Below are 26,039 nucleotides of genomic sequence, written 5' to 3'. Positions count from 1 at the left end.
TTTTGGTCGCCCAATTATAGGAAGGATGTCAACAAAATAGAGAGAGTACAGAGGAGATTTACTAGAATGTTGCCTGGGTTTCAACAACTAAGTTACAGAGAAAGGTTGAATAAGTTAGGTCTTTATTCTCTGGAGCACAGAAGGTTAAGGGGGGACTTGATAGAGGTCTTTAAAATGATGAGAGGGATAGACAGAGTTGATGTGGACAAGCTTTTCCCTTTGAGAATAGGGAAGATTCAAACAAGAGGACATGACTTCAGAATTAAGGGACAGACGTTTAGGGGTAACATGAGGGGGAACTTCTTTACTCAGAGAGTGATAGCTGTGTGGAATGAGCTTCCAGTGGAAGTGGTGGAGGCAGGTTCGTTGGCATCATTTAAAAATAAATTGGATAGGCATATGGATGAGAAGGGAATGGAGGGTTATGGTATGAGTGCAGGCAGATGGGACTAAGGGAAAATAATTGTTCGGCACGGACTTGTAGGGCCGAGATGGCCTGTTTCCGTGCTGTAATTGTCATATGGTTATATATGTTCAAGTTCGTTTATTGTCATGTGTCCCTGACAGGACAATGACATTCTTGCTTTGCTTCAGCACACAGAACATAGTAGGCATTTACTACAAAACAGATCAGTGTGTCCATATAATATAAAATAAATATATACACACATGAATAAATAAACTGATAAAGTGCAAATAACAGATAATGGGTTATTAATGATCAGAGTTTTGTCCGAGCCAGGTTTAATAGCCTGATGGCTGTGGGGAAGTAGCTATTCCTGAACCTGGTCGTTGCAGTCTTCAGGCTCCTGTACCTTCTACCTGAAGGTGGCAGGGAGATGAGTGTGTGGCCAGGATGGTGTGGGTCTTTGAAGATACTGCCAGCCTTTATGATGCTAAATCATTGATAAATATCACCAGGCCCCACAAGATGTTCTGTTCCCATTCATTGATCTTACAATATGAATGGATTTGATGCGGTGTGAAGAAGACTGTGCATAAGACATGCACAGCAAAGAAGTGGACTGGACCACATATAAAGAAATAACAACCAGGCTAAGTAAGATCTTTACTATCAGACGTGAAAAAGAAAACAAAGTCACTTTGACGAGGAATAAAGTTGATGCAGATATGTTCTGTCATTGTAAATAACATTTTAAGCATTTAGAACATAGAACACAACCTCTACATCCCTCCTGTAATTAGGCAACCAGAACTGCATGCAACACTCCAAAGGCATATGGTCAAAACCAATGTCCTATAATGCAGCATCATGACTTCCTGACTCGTATACTCCATGCCCCGACTTATGGAAACAAGCAAACCATATGGCTTCTTTACAACTCCATCTACTTGTGATGTCACTTTCACGCATTTATGGACTTTGACTCCAAGATCTCTCTGTAAATCAATGCTGTTAAAGGGTCATGCCTATAATTGTACATTGTCAGCATACATTTGACCTCGCAAAGTGCAACACTGCACGTTTGCTTAGATTAAACTCCATCTATCACTTCTCCATCCATTTTTGTCGCTGATCTGCATCCTGCTGTATGCCTTGACATACAATCTTCCTCACAATCTGCAGCCTCAGCAATCTTGGTGTCATCTGCAAATCTTCCACTGGTCACTGACCTCCAGAATGAATATTGTCCTTCCACCACAACGCTCTGTTCTGCTAGCAGCAATCCAGTTCTGAATCTATACGACTAAGTCATTATTAATGACGTGCATCTTAATATTCTGGACCATCCCACCATGGAGGACCTTGTCAAATTTCTTACTAAAATCCATGTTGCCAACATCCACCGCACTTTCTCCATTGATCACCTTCGTCACTTCCTCAAAAAACTAATTCGCGTTAGTAAAACACAACCTACCATGTATAAAGACATGCTGACTGTCCCAAATTAACCCATCCTCTTCAAAATGGGAGCTAACCCTCTTCTGAAGAATCCTCTCTAATATGGATTTTCAAATAAAAATACAAAGTGCTGGAGTAACACAGTGGGTCAAGCAACATCTCTGAAGGACATGGACAGGTGATGTTTTAGGTTGGGACCCTTCTTCAGGCTGATCGAGTAGAGGGAGGAAGCTGGAAAGGGGAGATGGGTGCAGGACATAGCTAGGAAGTGATAGATGCATACAGGCAAAATGGAGGGGGTGATTGGCAGTTGGATGGCTTGTGGGCGGCACGGTGACACAGCGGTAGAGTTGCTGCCTCACAGCGAATGCAACGCCGGAGACCCAGGTTCGATGCCGACTACGGGTGCTGTCTGTATGGTGTTTTACGTTCTCCCCGTGACCTGCGTGGGTTTTCTCCGAGACCTTCGGTTTCCTCCCACACTCCAAAGACGTATTGGCTATACTTAAGAGGGAGTTAGATGTGGCCCTTGTGGCTGAAGGGATCAGGGGGTATGGAGAGAAGGCAGGTACAGGATACTGAGTTGGATGATCAGCCATGATCATATTGAATGGCGGTGCAGGCTCGAAGGGCCGAATGGCCTACCCCTGCACCTATTTTCTATGTTTCTATGTATGTAGGTAAATTGGCTTGGTAAATGTTTTTTTTTTTTTAATTGTCCCTGGTGTGTGTAGGATAGTGTTAATATGCGGGGATTGCTGGTCGGCACGGACCCGGTGAGCTGAAGGGCCTGTTCCTGCACTGGCAAAGGCTAGATGTGAAAAGGATGAAAAGATGCGAGTGAAATGTAATGCTGAGAGAAGGATATGGGTGAGGAGGGGGAGAAGCGAAGTGAGGAAAGAGGTGAGATAAAAGGGTAAAGGGGAAATTGGGGATGGGAGAAGAGTGCAGGATGGAGGTGAAAGGTGCAGTGTGACTAGGGAGGAGACACAAGGAACTTCGGATGCTGGTTTACAAAAAAAAAGTGCTAGTGCTAGAGTAACTCAGTGGCTGTTACCGCCGGGATGCCCAAATGCAAGGTTGAAACCAATTGATAATCTCTCTCCGATATGCAGCGTCAGTAAATCTACACCGGTTGCTGCAGTTTCACGCTTCCTCCGAGCAAAAAGGTAAAATCGACCAAACAAGCCGATCAAGTAATCAATGTCCCAATAGTGGGTAGAAATCGGGACTATAAAGACAGACTGCTGGAGATGCTCGGCAGTCAGACAGCGTCTGGAGAAGGAAACTCTCTGGTTGAGGGTTGAGCACTTAAGGTGCTGAGTGTCTCCAGCATGTTATCTAACAAATGTTTTCTGCCTCCTTCGCCGGGCGCCGGACTTCGCCCTCCACAGACTCAATAAACCGAGGGACGGGTCGAAGTTGATAGTACCAGAATAAGACAATCAGCCCGTCAACGAGTGCCACTGTGTTTTTTTTTGCAGAACATGGCTACATTCTATAAATTAAACCAGGGTGGCGACTCATTCCGTCATCCTTGTCACATTTTTACCCCTTTTCTAATAATTCTTTGTCTACACTTCATCGACCAGTCCCACCGACCTTAGCCCTAGGGATGGGCAACACAGTGCGAACTAGCGTCATTGCTGATACCAATGGTCCATTTCCCATTCGTGTTTTGATACACAACTTGTGGGGACATTGGGCAGCATCTGGCTTGCCCCGTCATTTTTTTCACACTAACGTTACTTCAACGATGATCCGAACAGCTCGACTCAAATTCTTACCAATTATATTTACAACGCCCGAATGTATAATCTTATCAAAAATAAGATCTGAATCTTCCTGAAGTGCCCTAACACCAACTCCAGATTTAAATATTGTACAACACATATGAACGCAGTCTGCGATGGAAATATTTTTCTGTCACAGACTATGAACGAACAAACTGGGAAGAATAAAAAAGATACTTGGGAAAATAAGAAACTTAGAAATAAATTGGTGGAAATGAACAGCTGCTGGATTTGGCAACTTTAGAAGAGCAAATCCTAATCGCTCCGGCAGCCTTGTCTGAAGAAGGGTATCGACCCGAAAAATCGCACATTCCTTCTCTCCAGAGATGCTGCCTGTCCTGCTGAGTTACTCCAGCATTTCGTGTTAGACTTGTTACACCCTCGCGCGTTGACATTGCCAAGAAAAATGTGAAAATCCCTGTGAAAATCGCCCACCTCCAAATCAGTCCGCGTAACCCCAAAACCTCGAATGAAGTTTTTAGGGGTAATTTCGAAATGAGTATTGCCCATTTTACAAATCCCATTTGCCCCGCATTAAGTCCGTTTCCTTCTATGCCTTGACAGTTGAAGCACTTCTCTAAACGTCTTTGAAATGCAGTGATTTCCTTCACCACCTCGTCTGGCTGCGAGTTCCACATATCAACCAAACACGGTTCAAAAAAATCTATCAGATTAAATCCTCTTTAAAATTCATTGTTCTCACATTAATCTATACCCATCTATTTTTGACCTCCTACCACAGGTAAACGAACTTACAAATATCCCCCCAATGTATTTCCCCGAATGTTCATATTTTCCATCAGAATGACCAAGTACTGACTTCTTCGCGCCTGGGCATTTGTCCATTTACTCTACTCGTTGTGTCCGAACTGCTCCCTCATCCCAGCCACGTGTGCACGTTACCAACTAGCGTACTACCCAAACACAACGTCCCCTTCTCCGGCCGATATGCGGCTTAGCCCGTCTCCAGCGTTACCTACCCCTCACCGATTTACCCAAGAGATTTGTAACGATCCATTTACAAGAGTTATTCGTGTGTACTTCCGCTCGCCCTCCCATCTCTAGCCACGTCCTCTCCGTCACATCTGCCCTCTCACCTTGTTCCGCAGCAATGGACTCGAATTTCTGGAGCTCCTCAAGCAGACTTTTCCTCTCCTTGGAGTGCAGGCTGTACACAAAGTCGCGGGCTCCATGCGCCGTGGACAGCGGCTCCAGTGGTTCCTTAGACGAGTGAGTGCCATATCCCTGTCGGCAAGGAGCCGGTTCCGCGGTGGTCGGGCGAGCGAGCGGTGAAACACGAGGGAGGAATCCACTCCTTTCAGTTTTACTCCCAAAGCCGACGCTGCACAAGAGAGTCTGGGACGGGCGAAGAACTCTCCTCAGCAGCATTGCGAAGGCTGAAAGAAAGCGATTGCAAAAATAAAAGCTCAAAGTCTTGCTTATTGTCCGGTGATTGGAGGCAAGGGAGAAAGGCAGCAGTGGGTGGGGGGAGAGAGACAGAGAGAGTCCTTGCCTTGCACTAGGTCAGGAGCCAGCACCGGCCAAATGTAACATTGTCGGGGCCGGCCGGACAGCACCGCGTTCTAATTCTAAATTCTAAATTCGAATCCAATGTCTGAACATTCCAAGTCAGCTGACACGCGAGCCCTGGGTTACTCCCAGCGGCTGCAGATGACAGCTCAAGATTAAACCCCGCCCCCCGCGCGAAGCACTGTGGTCATTGTATTTCCCCTGGTCGAATTACAAAGCGCCTCGATGGGGCCGGGGACTACAACTCCCGGCATTCTCTGCGCGGCCAACCATGCATGCTTGAGGAGCGGCGTGGAAAGTGTGTGTCAGACATCAGCCGCTCTATGATCTTTGCATCAGCCTGGCTTTGCTTTGTCCTGATCCCACTTCTTTTTCCCCCCAGATGGTTTCACCCTACTTCATCAGTTTGAACAAGACCCCGACCCCAAATGTAATCTGTCCATCACCTCCACAAATGCCCGACCCACTGGGTTCCTCCAACACTTTGCGTTTGGCTTAGTTTCATAGTTAGTATTTACTGGGCGTGTCGTTCAGATTATGACGTGATTAACGACTATCCTTGGGGTAGACGCCCAACTCACTGACAAATTCCCCAAAAATGTGATCTTTAATTGTGCGCAAAAATGCGGGACAGTTTTATTTAAATGTTTTTATTCCACTTTAGTTCTTCCACGGTGATTTTTCTGCGCACATTGCACCCTGGGTTTACTGAGTTGGGGGAATAGAACAAGTCAGGCTTTGGCAGGATACATCGACAAGAGGTGCAAAAGTAAAGGCCATTTGGCTTTCTAGTGGGTTCCTTCGAGCGCATTAGTGCCCTCAAACCACCAATCATTCGTTTATTTGATCATAGGGCTGATTTAATAAAAAATAAGGTACATAATAATGCTTTATAAACCCTGGGGCTGCGAGAGGTTGCGAAATCAGAGAGTAATTTTAAAACTATTATAACTATATTATCGAGGCCTATAAAACTAATAATACCTTTTGCGACCGGGTCTTGCAGCGATTTTTCGTTAATGATTTACTAGGCTGAACATGTGCGATTAGTACAGCCTAGTAAAAATCGCGTTTTAAACCCGCCCCCTCCAAACAGCGCCAAAATCGCCGACATGGCTGAGGGCAGATTCCCAATGACGATTCAGGTAGGTTTTGTAACATACCTAAGAGTAGGCCATTTGGCCCTTCGAGCCAGCACCACCAATCAATGTGATCATGGCTGATAATAATAATAATAATATATTTTATTGTCATTGCACATAAGCACAACGAGATTTGGGTATGCAGCTTCCATCCGATGTCATAACTTAAATAACTAATAAAATTTAGATTTAGACACCTCGAGAACATGGTTTGTAAAAAGAACATTACAACAGTAAAATAGTCAAGACAGTTCAAACAGACTAAAGTGCAGATGTGTTTGTGCGACGTGACCATCCGAGGGAGACAGTCCATGGGGGTGGGGGGCACTCAGCAGGGCCGGTTCAGAGCCGCTATAGCTCTGGGAAGCATACACAATCAGTGTCATACACTATCATACACAATCAGTTCCTGCCTTCTCCCCATGCCCCTTGATTCCGCTAGCCCTAAGAGCTCTATCTAACTCTCTTTTGAATGCATCCAGTGAATCGGCCTCCACTGCCTTCTGAGGCAGAGAATTCCACAAATTCACAACTGTGTGAAAAAGTTTTTCCTCATCTCAGTTCTAAATGGCCTACCCCTTATTCTTAAACTATGGTCCCTGGTTCAAGAGAGTAAAACTACTCTCCACAGAGTCACAGACACAGTCTAAGAATAAAGGGGAGGCCATTTAAAACTGAGATGAGAAAAAAAAAGTTCAACCATAGAGTTGTGAATTTGTGGAATGCTCTGCCACAGAAGGTAGTAGAGGCCAATTCACTGGATGAATTGAAACGAGTTAGATGTAGCTCTAGAGGCTAGCAAAATCAAGGGCTATGGGGAGAGGGCAGGCACGGGTTACTGATTGTGGATGATAAGCCATAATAACAATGAATGGTGGTGCTGTCTGGAAGGGCTAAATGGCATCCTCCTGCACCTATTTTCTGTGTTTCTATGTTTCTACTCAATAGGTCAGGATACATCTATTGACTTCTCCGTGGATTGTCACCTTGTCGTGGTGGAGAAGCTTGTGTGGTCCTGAGATCCTGAGAGCGATGCCGTCTGGAGCTATGCGCCTGGTAGAGCCACCAATGACAGTAAGGTCGGGGGAGAGGTCTCTGACAATGAGAAATCCAACCAAGCCCTCAATGATGGAACAAGTGGAGGATGATGGCTGACTTTAGTGGAGCGTCACAACGGCTGGGAAAGTGGATTAAAGCTGCTGCAGAAAAGGGTCACCGGTCGTCTTGCATTCCATGCCACTGGATTTGAAAAAGTTTAAAGATTTTGAAGTTACAAACAAAATGGATTCTGCTGTAGATTTAGAAGTTAGAAAATGAATGCCTAACCTTTCTCCTACTACACTAGCGAGAGTTCTGCAAAACACCAAGTGTCTTGTCCTATAATATAAATACTAGCGAGATTACAGCACAATAACATGAATTTTTTGCCTTTCTTCTCTTACACAAGCGAGATTTCAGCACAATAACACTCGATATTTTTGCTCCATTATATAAACAATCAGAAAGATGTTCAGACAACTTGGTTCACACCCTCTGCTCTACAGATTGTAATGTACAAACAATTAATCAACAAGATCAAAAAATAAGAGTGCTTGAATCTGCAATCAATAGCTCCTTCAGCATAACTACATATGGGCTAACCTTTCCTCTATCGGAAGAACCTGTCAATCCTCTGATTTTAACCATATATGAACAAGGCAAGAGGCTGTACAATGCTGAATTGCTGATTATTAGGGTATAAATATATCTGATTGAACATTACCTCTGCGTGTGGAGAAAGAGGGACTGTAGCCGGTGTTTACATACTGTGAGAGCTGTCCTCCCACACCCGCCTGGCGAAATAAAGATGTCACTGTATTACTAATTTTTGTGTTGTTATGTGTTTGAAGCAAATTGAACAGATTGACCCAGATCTGTCAAGGAACATGTGGTGGCTATCTATGCACCAGTCTCCCCACATTAAACAAAGTCATGAACAGGCCTCCTCCATGAGAGGACAATCATATCAGTTTCGATGACATCTATTGAGAAAGAGCACAGCTAATATTTTATGTTGGAATCTTTCAAAATAAGAGACTTGTAATTCAGACAATAGACAATAGGTGCAGGAGTAGGCCATTCGGCCCTTCGAGCCAGCACCGCCATTCAATGTGATCATGGCTGATCATCCCCAATCAGTACCCCGTTCCTACCTTCTCCCCATATCCCTTGATTCCGTTAAATTTAAGAGTCCTATCTAGCTCGTTTCTTTTTTTATTGCGGATTCTCATCGACATTGCAGAGCTGCCAACTCTCACGCATTGAGTGTGAGACTCACGCATTTTGCCCAATCACGCTCTCACGCTGATCACAAATTTCTCACGCTCTGTCGTGAGAAAGTCTGTGATCAACGAGAATTTCAAAACTAATATCAACTGCTTGCGTACACGTCTGTTGACAAGACAGTAGCATTCTTATTCTTTGTTATTCTCACTTGACCGAACTGTCACACACCTCCAAAGCATGTCCTCATGCAAATTAACATTGAGAGACACGGCAGTGAATGAGTGTCACCCAGCGCAGCAAGTAAGGCCATGTCCTGCTCCCCGTGGAAGTCACAATTTAAGGGATTGCGGGAAGCTGCTGACATGAGCGAGGCCGGCGAGTGGCAGGAGAGGGGTACATGGGCTGCAGAACCAGGGGGGCTGCAGCCCCCCCACCCATTTTTTTGGCTAGGGATGTTTCAATGTCTCCGGCTTTGGACGAGGCGCTGCTGTGCTCTGAGCAACCTGGTCGTGGGTATTGGAGAGCCGGGGCGGAGGAAGGAATGGAAGCAGAAGCAGCGGCGGGGGCAGATGCGGACGGGGTGCTGGGGCTGGCGAGTGTCTGCCGGGCTGGCGAGTCGCTTGCTGCAGCTCTGGCCATGGAGCAGCCTCAGTGCAAGAGTCCCGGGCCGTCGGAGGCGTTGGAAGCGTTATGCCGCGGCTGTGAGAGTCTCTGTGCCGAATTCGTCCTGGTGACAGGCATGGATCAGGCTGCGGCTTGGTGCATCCTGGAGGACAACCAATGGCTGCCGGAAGTAGGTACCAAGCACTGGGTAGAGCGGTGGAAGATAATGGCTTTCAAATGGGGGTGGTTGGAGAAAACATCCTGCTTGCATGCTAGATTTTCACTTACCGTAACGACAGGAAAAATGTGCCCGATGTCAGGGGAGTTCACAACCAGGGGACACAGCTTCAGAATAAGGGGTAGGCCATTTAGGACTGAGATGAGGATAACTTTCTTTATCCAGAGAGTTGTGAATCTGTGGAATTCTTTGCCACAGAAGGCAGTGGAGGCCAATTCATGGATGTTTTTAACAGAGAGTTACATTTAGTTCTTGGGGCTAGCGAAATCAAGGCATATGGGGAAAAAAACAGGAAAGAGGTTCTGATTTTAGATGAACAGCCATGATCATATTGAATGGCAGTGCTGGCTCGAAGGGCCGATGGCCTAGTCCTGCACCTATTTTCTATGTTTCTATGCTTGAGTATATGGCAATAAAACTCGACCACTTGATTTTGAAGCATTCACGCATAGTGGAGGTATAATGTAGTCATAGAGTGATATAGTGTGACAATTGGCCCTTCAGCGCAACTTGCCCACACCCGCCAACATGTCCCAGCTACACTACCTGCTTTTGGTCCATATCCTCCAAACCTGTCCTATCCATGTATCAGTCTAACTTTTTCTTAAATGTTGGGATGGTCCCTGCCTCAACTACCTCCTCTGGCAGCTTGTTCCATACACCCACTACTCTTTACGTGAAAAAAGTTACCCCTTAAAAAGTTACCTCTTAAAAATACTTTAAACAAAAAACATTGAAATCACACTTCTACAATGCACTAAAACATGATTTTAAACCATCAAATTTGAAAAAGTCCCAACTGTGCTCCCTCTGCTTGGCCTCTCACAATTTCTCACTCCCAACTCTCACCTAATGTTGGCAGTCCTGCATTGGATGGGGAGGATAGGAAAACGTAGATATACCCCCAAATCAACGTGGTTTGTGCCTGGAAGGTGATTTGTAAATGTTGGAAATGGGTTTCGGAAGAGCTGTGGAAGGAGTCTTGGGACTTCCAGTTCAATTGTGAGGTCGTGCGAACTCACATCACAGCAATGGAGCAGGAATCCACCCAAGGGCTGCAATAGTTCTTTCAGGTGGGATAGAGTTCACATATACCTCATCTAATCTCATCTACTGCATCCCCTGTTCCCAATGTGGACTCCTGTACATCGGCGAAACTAAATGTAGGCTCAGGAACTGTTTTGCTGAACACTATGGGATCTCCCGGTTGCCAACCATTTCACTCCCCTTCCATTCCCTTTCTGTCCTGAGCCTCCTCCGTTGCCAGAATGAGGCCACACGCTAATTGGAGGAACAGCATCTCATATTTCGCTCGTGTAGCTGATAATCTAACGGTATGTAGAAACATAGAAACATAGAAACATAGAAATTAGGTGCAGGAGGAGGCCATTCGGCCCTTCAAGCCTGCACCGCTATTCAATATGATCATGGCTGATCATCCAACTCGGTATCCCGTACCTGCCTTCTCTCCATACCCTCTGATCCCCTTAGCCACAAGGGCCACATCTAACTCCCTCTTAAATATAGCCAATGAACTGGCCTCAACTACCCTGTGCGTCAGAAAGTTCCAGAGATTCACCACTCTCTGTGTGAAAAAAGTTCTTCTCATCTCGGTTTTAAAGGATTTCCCCCTTATCCTTAAGCTGTGACCCCTTGTCCTGGACTTCCCCAACATCGGGAGCAATCTTCCTGCATCTAGCCTGTCCAACCCCTTAAGAATTTTGTAAGTTTCTATGGTCCCCTCTCAATCTCCTAAATTCTAGAGAGTATAAACCAAGTCTATCCAGTTGAATTATCTAATTTTAAGTAATTTCCACCTACACTCCCCTCCCCTCCCCCCTTGGTCCCTTTATCTCTCCCTTAGTCGTTTAACCAGTTCCTCAGCTCTCCAAATTGTATTGTATGTAATGTATTGTATTAATTGTAATTGTCTGAAGAAGGGTTTCGGCCCGAAACGTTGCCTATTTCCTTCGCTCCATAGATGCTGCTGCACCCGCTGAGATTCGCCAGCACTTTTGTCTACCTTCGATTTTCCAGCATCTGCAGTTCCTTCTTAAAAACAATGTATTGTATCTATCTTGAGTTCACACCTTCACCTAGCCAAAAATGTGCTCACCAGCAAAGATCCCATATCTTGAATGAAGCAATAAAAGCAACCACAAAGGTGAAGGATAAGTGTCATAACCTGATATACCTCAACTGCATTCATTGACCTATAGGATCTCTGCTCACCAGAACACCACTCTGCCTGTGGTCACTTGGAGCTGGCCCTGACTGGTCCAGGTCTTTTCCCGCCTCCAGCTCTTTTCTCGTCTCCTACACCCCCCCCCCCCACCTTCAGTCTAAAGAAGGGATCTGACCCACAACGTCACCTATCATTTTTCTCCAGAGATATTGCTTAACTTGCTGAGTTACCCTAGCACTTTGTGTCTATATTTGGTATAAACCAGCATCTGCAGCTCTTTGTTTCTGAGTCTTAAAATTGAGGAAATGTTATTTATATAACAACATAAATTAATATAAGAAACTTAAGAAAAAGGAGCAGCAGCGAGTCAATTAGTCTTTTGAGTCACTTAGCATCCCCTTCTGCTGCTCAACAAAATCATGTTTGATCTTCCAACTCAGCATGATTTCCTTGCACTGGCCCCAATGCCTTGATATCTGGAAACATTTAGAAGTCTTTGATGCAATCAATGACTGAGCCTAACAGCCTTCACCATACAAATCTCCAAAGATTTGTTACTTCAAGCCAAGTTGTTTTGTCATATGGTGCGAGGTACAGATACAGAGAAACTATTGCTTGCAGCAATACCACAGGTATGTAGATTCAGACAGCACAGTTATAAAGCATAAATGATACATAAATTACACGTGTATTCTACATGACAATAACATTAAAATGGCCATAGGCAAAACATAATTATAAAACAAATGTGCTTGATCTGGATCAATGGATCACAGTAAAAACAGTTTTTTGTGTGTGTATTTCCGTGGCCAGTATACTGCTTACAATACGATGCAATAGAACTTTATTCATCCCCGGAGGGAAATTGGCTGCTTCAGCTGCAGCTTGTCTTGACATTTTGACACAATCATGTTTAGTTTGTGCTTTATTTTAAATTATATTCTTATGACTTCAGTAATATAATTTATCTGGTCTTTACCTCGCTGTTAATAGGGAGCAAATTTGCTGCCGACCTCAATATCGTGATAGCAAGCAGCACATTGCCAAAAACCTTTCATTAGCTTCAAAGTGCTTTGTTTTAATAGGCTGTATTAAATGCACGTTTAGTTTCCTGCAGTTAAATTTATCAAAACCTTGAATCAACAAATAAAAGCAACTACAAAGGTGATGGATAAGTATCATAACCTGATATACCTCAACTGCAGTATTGTTACTTCTTCATTGACCAGCATGGGGGTCTCTGGAACTGCTTAATGGTGTCTATTTGTATTCGTAGGCACGGAATTTCGTTCAGACTGAAAGGTCTGAATGACAATAAGTATACTTTGACTTTCACTTGACTTTGATCTGCCTATCTGCAACAGTTAATGGTGACTTTTTGTTTCAATGCATTTCAGCCCTTGCCTCATGAACATTTCCGACTGGCTTAGTGGGAAAGGTATTCAGAGTGGTAACTAGTAAAGATAGAGTCGTCTTTGTGAACTATTCCAACTCTTCATAAAAAATGGAAAAATAAATTTGGCTCGTATCAGAATGGATATACATTTCTTGGGTATGTTTAATATAATTCTCTTAAATCACCAAGGTTCAGGCCCTCTGAGATTCAGTGATTAGTCATGAAGCAGATTTGGTTACCTATCATTAGTTAATTGTGACTGCCATGTACAAGTCACTGGAAGAAACTCCACAGTCGAAGTAGACTGCTGCCATAGTTCTGAATTCAACCCATTTGCAACACAAGCAGAATTTAAGGCATTTGTTTCAATGTGCTCAGGAGAATATTAAAATATTCAACTTAAAACATTCCAGATGCACTGAACTACAAGATTTGTGCCTTCAAATTCTGTAATTGACTTCACAGTTAAAAGAGGCAAGTAATAATCACTTTCCGGAGTTCTAAAGTGCGTAGTTGCAATATAATCTTGCCTATTAACATAAGAGAGGTGATACATTATTTTGCCTCAACATAAAAATTGTGTCTCCAAATCATAGAGGAGAAATACGAACCACTGACCTCATAGATACCTCCTTGGTGATTTGATATGTTTATAATAGATTCAGAACTCTTTCCCAAGTCAAAAACTGCTTCTAAATTGATTTCCAGCCACTAGTTTCCTTGGCATGATTTGTCACATCTGGGAACAATAACATCATAATTCTTTTGAACAGTTCCAAAGATTTTTAGCAGAACTTTGGAACTGCGACCCGTCTTTCCAAGTGAAAACGTCATATTTTTGTGAGTGATATCACAGTACTCCGGACATGTGGGAGAGGGACGAAGACTAGGGATAACATGGGGACCTTGAATAAATCTGACGATGGACAGCTCTGTAATCAGAGCAGCAATTGTTCTGAGTGTGTAGCTGTCCCATCATGCTTATCATTTTTTCAAATGATTTTATGTTATCTATTGCTGACAAGATTTTTCCCCTTCATATATGTGGAGTGAGAGCTAGATAGGGCTCTTATAAATAGCGGAGTCAGGGGATATGGGGAGAAGGCAGGAACGAGGTACTGATTGGGGATGATCAGCCATGATCACATTGAATGGCGGTGCTGGCTCGAAGGGTCGAATGGCCTACTCCTGCACCTATTGTCTATTGAGATTTGATGCAGCTGAAAGTTCAACTCTTTTAATCATCTGTTTGCATAATACCTATAATTTAAAGATCTGTTCAAATAAATTAAAACTCAATCCAAACTCAACCTGAGATTGAGGACTTTATTTTTGGTACCTGACCCAACCTTCACTCAAGACACAGAATCACATTCTGTTGGAGGATCTGATCGCTTTCACTGACATTTATAAAGCAGGGAAATAGAGCACTATGTGGACAGATGTAAGGATAGTCTAGTTGAAAAAGTACAACATCTCATAGAAACATAGAAACATAGAAATTAGGTGCAGGAGTAGACCATTCGGCCCTTCGAGCCTGCACCGCCATTCAATATGATCATGGCTGATCATCCAACTCAGTATCCCGTACCTGCCTTCTCTCCATACCCCCTGATCCCCTTAGCCACAAGGGCCACATCTAACCCCCTCTTAAATATAGCCAATGAACTGGCCTCGACTACCCTCTGCGGCAGAGAGTTCCAGAGATTCACCACTCTCTGTGTGAAAAAAGTTCTTCTCATCTCGGTTTTAAAGGATTGCCCCCTTATCCTTAAGCTGTGACCCCTTGTCCTGGACTTCCCCAACATCGGGAACAATCTTCCTGCATCTAGCCTGTCCAACCCCTTAAGAATTTTGTAAGTTTCTAAAAGATCCCCTCTCAATCTTCTAAATTCTAGCGAGTATAAACCAAGTCTATCCAGTCTTTCTTCATAAGACAGTCCTGACATCCCAGGAATCAGTCTGGTGAACCGTCTCTGCACTCCCTCTATGGCAATAATGTCCTTCCTCAGATTTGGAGACCAAAACTGTACGCAATACTCCAGGTGTGGTCTCACCAAGACCCTGTACAACTGCAGTAGAACCTCCCTGCTCCTATACTCAAATCCTTTTGCTATGAATGCTAACATACCATTCGCTTTCTTCACTGCCTGCTGCACCTGCATGCATACCTTCAATGACTGGTGTACCATGACACCCAGGTCTCGCTGCATCTCCCCCTTTCCCAATCGGCCACCATTTAGATAATAGTCTGCTTTCCTGTTTTTGCCACCAAAATGGATAACCTCACATTTATCCACTGAATCCTGGAAATTCCTGGCCCAGAACTGTTGAAAGTGTAGAAGAGAGATGCGGGTTCACATTGCCAACTTTGTATCCTTTCAGTAAGAGCATGCCGTGGCTCAGTATAAATGGTGGAAGGAGCAGATCTCACAAGCTACCAACCTACCTGTTGCATCAGGCACTTTCTCCCCCCACTTTCCCCTTTCTCCCTCATCCACTCTCCCCCTCCACAACTGCCTCGCCCTTGAGAGGCGGCGTGACTCGCCCCTACAGCCTGTCTGTCTTTTATTTTTATTTTAATCTAGTTAAATGTAGTTGTTCGTGTTTTTTAATACTGTTTTTAACTGTGTATATGTGGGGGTTGGAGAACCTTTTTTAAATCTCTTCCCTGCACGGGGACCCGACCTTTACCCAGTCAGGTCTCCGTTGTCGTTGGGGCCTAGCACCGTGGAGTGGCCTCCAGCTGGAACGACCAGGGGGCTCCAGTCACGAAGCCTGCGGAGCTGTGGACTTACCATCGTGGGGCTGACCAGCCTTGGAGTGTGGGGAGCGGTGGTGGCTCACTGCTCACTTTGGAGCACGGAGGCTCCAGCTGCAGACCGGTGGACTGGAACATCGGGAGCTCGCGGGTGCCGGGTGGAGACTGCTTTTCGGAGCTCCCGCAACGCAACTTCTCCCGCCCGTGTAGCGGGGTTGGAACGACCCAGAGCGGGGCCGTACATTGCCCCGCGCGACTTTAATGGCCGCGGGAGATTCCAGCGCCCACCGGGGGCTCCAACTTTGTGACTCTTGGGCCTGGAGCGGGGCCGTACATCGCCCGGCACGGCCTTCAATGGCCCTGGGACTTACCATCGCCCGCCTGGGGCTTCAACATCGGGAGAGAAATGGTGCAGGGGAGAGAAAAGACTTTGCCTTCCATCACAGTGAGGAGGAGATTCACTGTGATGGATGTTTGTGTAAATTGAATTGTTTGTGTGTCGTGTAGGAATTGTCTTTGTTTGTATGGCTGTGGAAACTGAGTTTCGTTTGAGCCTCACTGAAGTTCAAATGACATGTAATCATTTTCATTAATTAAATATCCTCTTTAACCACTCTCTTTACGCATTCTTTCCATGTCTCCTATCTCCTCCCTCTTTCTCCACCTATCCACCTCTCTCTTAACCAACTACGCTAATCCTATTTTTCCACTCATGTGCCCATTAACTAACCCCCCCAGTATCAAAATGAAACAATTAGTGGCCAATACTAAACTGCATTGAATCCTTGGGGAAATTATGACTGATGGAACATCAAGGCTGAATATTAGCTTATATATGATGTTGGAAAATGCATCAAATGATGTGTTTGTTGGAGTGGTAACCAAGCAACAAATGCATTGTGAACAAAACTTAAATGTGAAAAATGAGCAATTAGGCTGAGGAAAAGTCATATGATTCACTAACAACTCTCTACACTCTAGCTACGCTTTCAGTCAAGGCAACTGGAAGAAGAGTGTAAATAATCCTGCACGCTCTCCCAGCTTTGTATACTCTCTGCTGCAGCAGAACCTATTATTAGAAAGCAGAGCAGTGCACCTGCATTTTGTACAATCACATGGCTACGGCAGGAGTAACGCATAAGACTTTAGTAATACTTCACTAATACATCCTCTTACATATGTATATATTAAAACAACTGTATATCAATAGCCCTAACTAAAAAATGTCCCATCTGTAATAAAAGTGTGATGTTTTTATGAACTTTATAATGGAAGGGTGGGCCAAATGTCATAGACTCAATAACTTTGGCCAATTCTGTGAGCTGAATCAGGATTGTCGCTGCGTGTAGCAGATGCCAACGTTTCCAGGATACATCTGTAATATTCAGTTTGATGGAATATTTTTTTAAATGGTTCAGGTTCATGGCTAAATGCAGGAGGCTGCTTCTGCAGATTAAATAATTATGAGGCTATCAATGCCCAGTGTAATTACATGGAAGGCCAAGCTGTACTTTCAACAACAACACATGCAGAGTTCAGGAAGTGAAGTATGTATAATTAATGATGATTCATTGTATTTTGATGCCTCTTATCGTTGTGAGTTTTCCAAATACACTTTCATGATCTGGACATCACTGGCAACAGTGGCTCAGCAGCTGTGTTATTCCGGGTTTAATCCAGACGCCCACTGCTATCTACTTGGTGTTTGTACATTTACCCTGTGCTCCTGCCTCCTCCCACATGCAAATTAGAGCTGGGTGGACGGCTATTTGATTCCTGTCATTTGCCCCGAATGTGCAGTAGAGTATTAGGAATACCAAGGGAGAGAAAATATGTTACGGGAAAATAAGTGGGGGAATGGGATTACTATTAGAGTTGGCTCTGGGAAGAAGGAGTTTCTTCCCGGAGGCCATTAGGACTGTAAACTCCTATCTCTCCAGGGACTAACTTTACTGAACCACTCTACTGTCTTTTTAAAATTGCTGTTTTTTTTCCTTTTTCTTCCCTCCCTCCCACAAATATGTTAATATGTGATTGTTTCATTCTGTTTGGTGTTTGTTTGTTTTTTGGACAATCCGCGAGCATTGCCACTTTTCATTTCACTGCACATCTCGTATGTTTACGTGACGAATAAACTTGACTTGATAGGTGAAATATCCTCCTCCTGCGTCATACGAAAACATGAAATAGGTGAAATTTATTGCAAATTTATTGCAAAATGCTGGAGTAACTCAATGGGCCAGTCAGCATTTCTGAAGAGAAGGAATGAGTGACGTTTCGGGTCGAGACCCTTCTTCAGACTGATGTCAGGGGAGAGGGAGATTCATAGATAAGGAAGAGTAAGGTGTGAAACCAGGACAAATGGGATGGAGATCAAGGAAAATGTAGAATAGATTGTTGTGAGCTGGGAGAAAGTAACAACAAAGCAAACAGAGATAAAATGTAGTCAGAGACAGTCTGACTGGTCAGAGAACTGGAAAGGGGGAGCGATGGAGATAGAGGGAAAGGAAGGGTTACTTGAAGTTAAAGCAGTCAATGTTCATACTGCTTGCATGTAAGCTGCCCAAGTGAAATATGAGGTGCTGTTCCTCCAATTTGTGCTGGACCTCACTCTGACAATGGAGGAGGCCCAGGACAGAAAGGTCAGTGTGGGAATGGGAGGGAGAGTTAAAGTGTTTCGCAACCGGGAGATCAGGTAGGTTTAGGAGGACTGAGCGGAGATGTTCAGTGAAATGACCGCTGATCCTGCGCTTGGTGCAGGGAGCAATGAATAAGAAATTCTTTGCATCAATTTCCCAAACCGTTTGCTTGTTATTCGCATCCCACCACAATGGGCCACAGAAAGGTCAAGCTGTTTGTTTATATTGCCTACTTGGCGAAGGAAGAATCGCGCACAATTCTCATTTCCCGTAGTTTCCATCAACTACCACAGATTGGAGCAGATGCCGTATTACAATTATCCAAGGGCTTTCAGTCAAGCGAGTCAAAGGAAAATACACAGTGGTAGCTGAGGAAACATGATAAATGCAAATTCATGCAATGCATATTTGACAAGGAAAATGAGCTTAGTCACACAAGATCAGGAATATAATTGGTGTGAACATTAAAAAAATGTGCATATCTGAACAATAATTTGAATAATTACTTTAATCTGCTTTCTTAAACTGCTATACTTAATGTGGGCAATATTTGTCAATCATCTTCATCACTTGAGAAAGCTTAAGGATGAAATCAAATCATCTTAGGAGACAGATTAACAGCACTATTTGGTTGATTAGTGCAGAAATTAAAGTTCCCCTGTCCCACTTAGGAGACCTAAACAGCAACCTCTGGTGACCTTGCCCACCACCAAAATAAATCAAGATCGAGGTGACCTGCAACCTCCTACCACCTCCCACGCATATGTTGTAAACCTCCCTCGACTATGAAGACAACCGGCTTCGACTAGACCTGCGACTAAAAAATGATCGATTTTTTAAACGGCAACCTATTTTTAGTCGAGGCTGATTTTAATCATGATGATAAAATAGCAGCAACCTAGATGAAGCCTCGACCACGAGGAAACCACTTTCGACCATTAGGGAGAGTGACCAAAACCTCCGGTGACCTCATGGAGACCTTGGGTGGCGGGCAAGGTCACCAGAGGTTGCTGTTTAGGTCTCCTAAGTGGGACAGGGGTTTAAGGTTGATGAAAATACCCCCTCTGTGTAGGAGTTTAGAAATGATGCTATACATGGGGTTGGTTAATTTAAGCTCATATGCTCTCCACATGAGCTATAGACAGACACAAAAAGCTGGAGTAACTCAGCGGGTCAGACAGCATCTCTGCAGAAAAGGAATAGGTGATATTTCGGGTCGAGACCCTTCTTTTCAGCTATTGTATACCTCCAAGAAGGAGGTAAGTGTACCATTGAGTGACAGCTATTTTTTTGGGGTGATGCAGTTGTACACCGGACAGGGTTTGTAGGCTGTGGCTTGTGGGTGTGAAGCCTATAGCTAAGGCAAGCAAGGTATATCGTTATAGACAATAGACAATAGACAATAGGTGCAGAAGTAGGCCGTAACTATGTAGACCGTAACTACAAGTGTGATGTACTTGAACATTTCGCCGCACTGTTTCCTCATCCTCCTGGCATTGACTGCAATGATGAGCAAAGAATCACATACTGGGAGAAACGGCAACCGATCATCTTTGCATATGTACCTAATGTCTATCTTCCATGTGCCATGACATCTCACAGTATTCCTTAGATGAGAACACATGGAAAGATTATGTGAATGGAGCCTAACACATTTCCCCTCCACTTCCTCCACCAAGCCCTGCACAGCTTTGGAAAACTTTGGACTTTGCTCCCCCCCATGATGTTTAATTATGACATTGTTTCCATTCTGGAGTAATTTCTACAAAGATATTCAACATTGCTCCATACACAACAGACCTCCGATTGTGAGATATACAGGCTAGCACTGAATAGTGCAAAGGCCAAATCTAGGGTAAATGTCAATTGTCCTGCATTTATTTAACACAAGATTGCAGCAAAGACCTGATAAAACAGTGATGCGACGCTGATTCTCTGGCTAAAAACCTCTGGATATTTTTTAAAGTAATTTAGTTTTCCTCTCTGCTAAGATAAGATGCGCACCGACTGCAACCTCTAACCAGCTGAAGCTCCCACTCCACGAGGCATACACTCAAGAAAACAAGTCGAAACACAAATTGATGTCAGTCCATTCTGTGCCCTGTCTCCAGTCCAACCTTCCCATCTGATTCCAATATTCTGAATAGGCCATTGTTTCTGCTGTTAAGATGCTGTCAAATATTGTGAAATTAATTGCAGAGCATTGAGTGGGAGATCCACAATTTGCTTCTGTTGACATATGTGATGGTGTTGCACTTTTCAATGAAAATTGGCACCTCTTACTCTAAAGGGCCTGTCCCACAAGCACGCGACTCCATGCGGCAAGCGCGACCTGACGCAGTCGCTTGAGCCGTATGGCCTCGCGGGGCCGGTCCCACTTCGATCGCCGGAGCCGTATGGAGTTGTGCGGAGCTGGTCCCTACATCGCGCGGGGCTCCGAAAAACTGACAGTGTCCAAAAATTCCGTGCAGCAACGGCCTGCTGGCCCGCAGCCGCCTCGCCGCCGTACGCACCGCCTCGACGGGCATACGCAGCGTCTCGATGCCGTACATCAGGCGAACTACCCGCGGACTTCGCTCGATCTTCACGTCACTCACTCGACCTCCACGCGGCCCCCGCTTCCGGTTTGGTCGCGCTCGCCGCATGCAGTCGCATGCTGGTGGGACAGGCCCTTTCCAATGGGAAATGTGTTGTTGCACAAAGACCACATCAGATTGCAGCTGCTAAACCTCACCCCAATTATTTGAGGCTCTGTAAATCAGGCTGAATGCTGACTTCTTACCAGGGATAATTCCTCATCATCTCCATTCAATAGTCTTATCATCTTGTTTGTCAAAATATCAACTAAACATCAAGACTGTGCCTATCCCCCCAAGAAATGTGCGGACAATTCATATGTATGATTCTTAACAGTCAGTGTTGCCCATCCTTTCATTTAACAATAATGGATAATCTTAGCCTGAAGCAAATACTCTGGCAGTTTTATGCACGGGTTATGGAGGCTGAAACCCATCCATTCAACCATCTTCACACATAAATTATAGAAGGATGCACCTTAGTAAAGTCTATATTCATTAAAACATTTACAATTTAAGGACATACCTGCTCTGGCTGTAATATTTTCTGGATGTACAGCAGCTAGTCATTTAAAACACTTTGCCAGCAATTGCCGTCACTGTAATCTCCACCACTGAGAATGGGAATTCTGTCAGGGAATATTTTAGTTTTAGTTTTAAAGATACAACGTGGAAACAGGTCCTTCAGCTTACCTAGTCTGCGCTGGCCAGCAATCACCCATTACACAAGAGATCTAACCTCGGGGAAATTTACATAAGCCAATTAACCAACAAATATTTGTGCCTTTGGAATGTGAGGAATGGGGAGAAAGGGGAGGAAACTGGAGCATAGAAACATAGAGAATAGGTGCAGGAGGAGGCCATTCGGCCCTTTGAGCCAGCACAGCCATTCATTGTGATCATGGCTGATCGTCCCCTATCAATAACTCGTGCCTGCCTTCTCCCCATATCCCTTGACTCCACTAGCCCCTAGAGCTCTATCTAACTCTCTCTTAAATCCATCCAGTGACTTGTCCTCCACTGCCCTCTGTGGCAGGGAATTCCATAAATTCACAACTCTCTGGGTGAAAAAGTTTTTTTCTCATCGCAGTCTTAAATGACCTCCCCTTTATTCTAAGACTGTGGCCCCTGGTTCTGGACTCACCCAACATTGGGAACATGTTTCCTGCATCTAGCTTGTCCAGTCCTTTTATAATTTTATATGTTTGTATAAGATTCCCCCTCATCCTTCTAAACTCCAGTGAATACAAGCCTAGTCTTTTCAATCTTTCCTCATATGACAGTCCCGCCATCCCAGGGATCATTTATTTGACCATGTTCTCCAGAGATGCTGCCTAAACGACTGAGTCACTATAAGAATCCCCCTCATCCTTCTAAACTCCAAATAATACAAGCCTCGTCTTTCCTCATATGACAGTCCCGCCATCCCAGGGATCAATCTCGTTCCCACTCAGCACTCAGAGAAAATCCACAGGTCACAGGGAGAATGCACAGACTCCACACAGACAGCATTCGTAGTCAGGATTGAATCTGGGTCTCTGGCATTGTAAGGCAACAACCTCTACCTGTCACACTAAAGGGCCTGTCCCGCTAAGGTGACACTTTATGTGACTGCCAGGGACTAGCTTTAATGGAATTCACCTACGGCACCTGGCGGCAACCTACGACAACACCTATGCCAACCTCCAACAATTTACGACAGCAAAAATTGTTGCCACTGTCGCCGAAAAATCTTAAACATGTTGAAAATTTTGCGGCAGTCGCCTGTAGTCGCCCAAAAACAATCGCCACGGTGGGTCAAGCCCTTTAGCCATACACTTTCCGGGCTTAACTTATACCTTCACTTTCCACCATTCATCATGAGGACTATGATTTTGCAAGATCTAGGCAGCCAACACCTCCTCAGAGCAGTGGGGAATTGGCAATAATCACAGCTCAGTAAATGCTGTCCACTCAGAGAGAACAAATTTCAATTTAATGTATCAAATTTCAATAAAAGATAACAGCAATCATGTCAACGCCACTCGATGGAATCATGCAAATGGTGCTTGACGATGCCCTTCACATTGTCAGTTAAAGTATGCAAATGGAAAAGTTGACATTAAATATAAAGCACTCATTGCTCAATGCCCGCTGGTGAAGCCAAGTTAAAATAACACACATGGCTTTGCTGTGAACCAACATATAAGTGTTCTTTATACATTTTTAACTGAGAATATATCTTCTTCTTCATAGGTAGCCCCTTGCGATTAAGTATGACTTGTTCCACTTTAGGTTTTATAGGTTACTAGACCAAGTGCAGACCCGTTGGAAGGATTTGATTAAAAACGTGTACTTCAACACGACGAAATGAAATGAGGAGCGGATACTTAGAAAGAAAAGCGAAATCTCTACCGAAATGGAAAGTATCTCGGAGAGTGAGCGTCTGGATTGGGCGTGGCAATGAATCAAAGGACGAAATGCAGCCGGCAGCCGTACATGCAAATGAATCCATTCCGATTGGACATCTGCGAGCATCGGCCATTCCGATTGGACATCTGCGAGTATCGGGCACGAATCGAAAGGCAGGAAGGGCGCCGGACGGCAGTCGGTCGGATGGCCCCAGAGTTTTATAGATATATAGATGAGGTGACAGAGGTGGCCAATGTGGGTGCTGCAAATTATTTGGCAGAATAGCACAGGAGAAGTCTGCCAGAGTCACCCTCTGAATGTATATTAAACATTGCCCAAGCATAAAAAACATTGGATTGCCAAAGAAAATCACTTTGTGAAAAATGGCACACATCCTCAATGTCTGTCATCCAGATATCTGAAAAGCCAGGAAAAGCCCAGAGGGTGTGATTTTGAAATCACACTTGTGTTTCCTCTCTGCTGCTGGCAAAGTTCTGTGGCATTCTCCATTCAGTTGTGTGGGAACTGACTTGGCAAATCACAGTCCTAAACTAATTTCTGTTCCTGCTCACAGCAAGGGATTGATGTTTTAATATGAAGATAGACACAAAAAGCTGGAGTATCTCAGCGGGTCTGACAGCATCTCTGGAGAGAAGGAATTGGTGACGTTTTGAGCCGATGCCCTTCTTCAGCCATGTTTTGATATGGTGGCTCCAGATCATTGCTGATTACACAATGTCCATAGTATCTTGTTCTCATGTTGTGTATTGTACCACCACCTAATGGCCACTTCCAGACATCACACCCTCAACACAGGCAGGATCTCTGGCTGACATTTATAAAGACAGAACTTTTATAAAACAGCTCAGCTGTTCCATTGCAACCCTTCGCCAGTGAATCATTTTGTTTTGAGGTATAGTCATAGTTGTGATGTTGGAAACCAGGCAACGGACTTGTGCATGGCAAGGTTCACTTCCTGCTGATTGTGAGATCCATTTTGGCCGGGACATTGGGATAATACACTTACTCTTATTTCAATGCTGCAAAGGGATCTTTTGCATACTGTTGTGAAGAAAAATGATTTGCTTTAAGACCTGATAACAAAAGATTGTTTCAATTATTAATGACAACTTCATGCTAGAAATTCTTCTACATGTGCAAAGGCTCTGCATGGAGATCTGTACCAGTGAGATCTGCGATCCCAAGCTTACGGCAGGCAATGTCTGATACAATCAGGTCATTGAGTCATATAGCATGGAACCAGGCCCTTCGACCCATTGCATGTATGCTGACCAAGATGCCCCATCTAAGCTAGTCCCATTTGCCTGCGTTTGGCCCAAATCCTTCAAAACATCTCCATGGTTCAACATCTCTTTGTGATCATCCACTATGGAGGGGAGTGTTGGTCCCAGAGTTTTGGTACTGGTGGGTAGATTGCACTGAAAAGGGAGGGAATTGGTAGTAAGGACATGGTTTAGTTTACTTTGTGACAACAATTCTGAGTTTGACTTAAGTTAATCTTTATTTTTGACTTTAGTTTAGTTTAGAGATACAGCATGCGAACAGGCCCTTCAGTCCACTGAGTCCGCACCGACTAGGGACAATTTACACTTATACAAAGTACACAAACTCAAGCCAATTAACCTACAAACCTATACATCTTTTGTAGTCAATGCCTACTATGTTCTGTGCGCTGAAGCAAAGCAAGAATTTCATTGTCCTATACAGGGACACATGACGATAAACTCACTTGAACTTGAACTTGAACTTGAGAAAGAACTGCAGATGCTGGAAAAATCGAAGGTGGACAAAAAAAACAGGCATTTTTGTCAACCCGTACATCTTTGGAGTGTTTGTGCAAACCGAAGATCTCAGAGCAAACCCACGCAGTCACAGGGAGATAGGTCACGGGGAGAACTCCGTACAGACAGCATCCATAGTCAGGATTGAACCTGGGTCTCTGGAGCTGCAAGCGCTGTAAGGCAGCAATTCTACCACTGCGCCACTGTGCTGCCCGTGGTGTTGATGAATGGAGATGGGTGGGTGAGATCAGAGAGGTGGCTTGGCGAAGGTGATGGAAGTTGATCAGGGAGAAAATGTGTGATGACAGTGCTAGAAACATAGAAACCTAGAAAATAGGTGCAGGAGTAGGCCATTCGGCCCTTCGAGCCTGCACCGCCATTCAATATGATCATGGCTGATCATCCAACTCAGTATCCCGTACCTGCCTTCTCTCCATACCCTCTGATCCCCTTAGCCACAAGGGCCACATCTAACTCCCTCTTAAATATATCCAATGAACTGGCCTCAACTACCTTCTGTGGCAGAGAGTTCCAGAGATTCACCACTCTCTGTGTGAAAAAAGTTCTTCTCATCTCGGTTTTAAAGGATTTCCACCTTATCCTTAAGCTGTGACCCCTTGTCCTGGACTTATAACCATATAACCATATAACAATTACAGCACGGAAACAGGCCATCTCGACCCTTCTAGTCCGTGCCGAACACATAATCTCCCCTAGTCCCATATACCTGCGCTCAGACCATAACCCTCCATTCCCTTCCCATCCATATAACTATCCAATTTAATTTTAAATGATAAAAACAAACCTGCCTCCACCACCTTCACTGGAAGCTCATTCCACACAGCTACCACTCT

At 44.4% G+C, this 26,039-nt stretch overlaps 1 protein-coding gene across 2 annotated transcripts in view; it reads right to left on the bottom strand.

Annotated features, from left to right (window-relative positions):
• The window catches only part of tmem65 (transmembrane protein 65), a 57,600-nt gene extending 52,001 nt beyond the window's left edge, over window positions 1-5,599 (bottom strand). Inside the window, exons 1-2 of one of the 2 annotated variants that reach the window (XM_055634836.1) lie at window positions 5,171-5,599; window positions 4,755-5,054 (exon numbers count right to left, since the gene is read on the bottom strand). In XM_055634836.1, the coding sequence (XP_055490811.1) occupies window positions 4,755-5,046 (292 nt within the window). In that variant the 5' untranslated portion in view covers window positions 5,047-5,054; window positions 5,171-5,599. Of the gene's footprint in view, window positions 1-4,754 lie in introns of both variants that reach the window. The other variant, XM_055634837.1, reaches the window with a different exon arrangement.
• Window positions 5,600-26,039: the final 20,440 nt, after the last annotated feature.

This window comes from Leucoraja erinacea, chromosome 4, assembly GCF_028641065.1.
Source record: "Leucoraja erinacea ecotype New England chromosome 4, Leri_hhj_1, whole genome shotgun sequence".
Classification (NCBI taxonomy): Eukaryota; Metazoa; Chordata; class Chondrichthyes; order Rajiformes; family Rajidae; genus Leucoraja; species Leucoraja erinaceus.
Note: the sequence above shows the minus strand (reverse complement) of the source record. Positions and strands in the feature narration are given on the sequence as shown.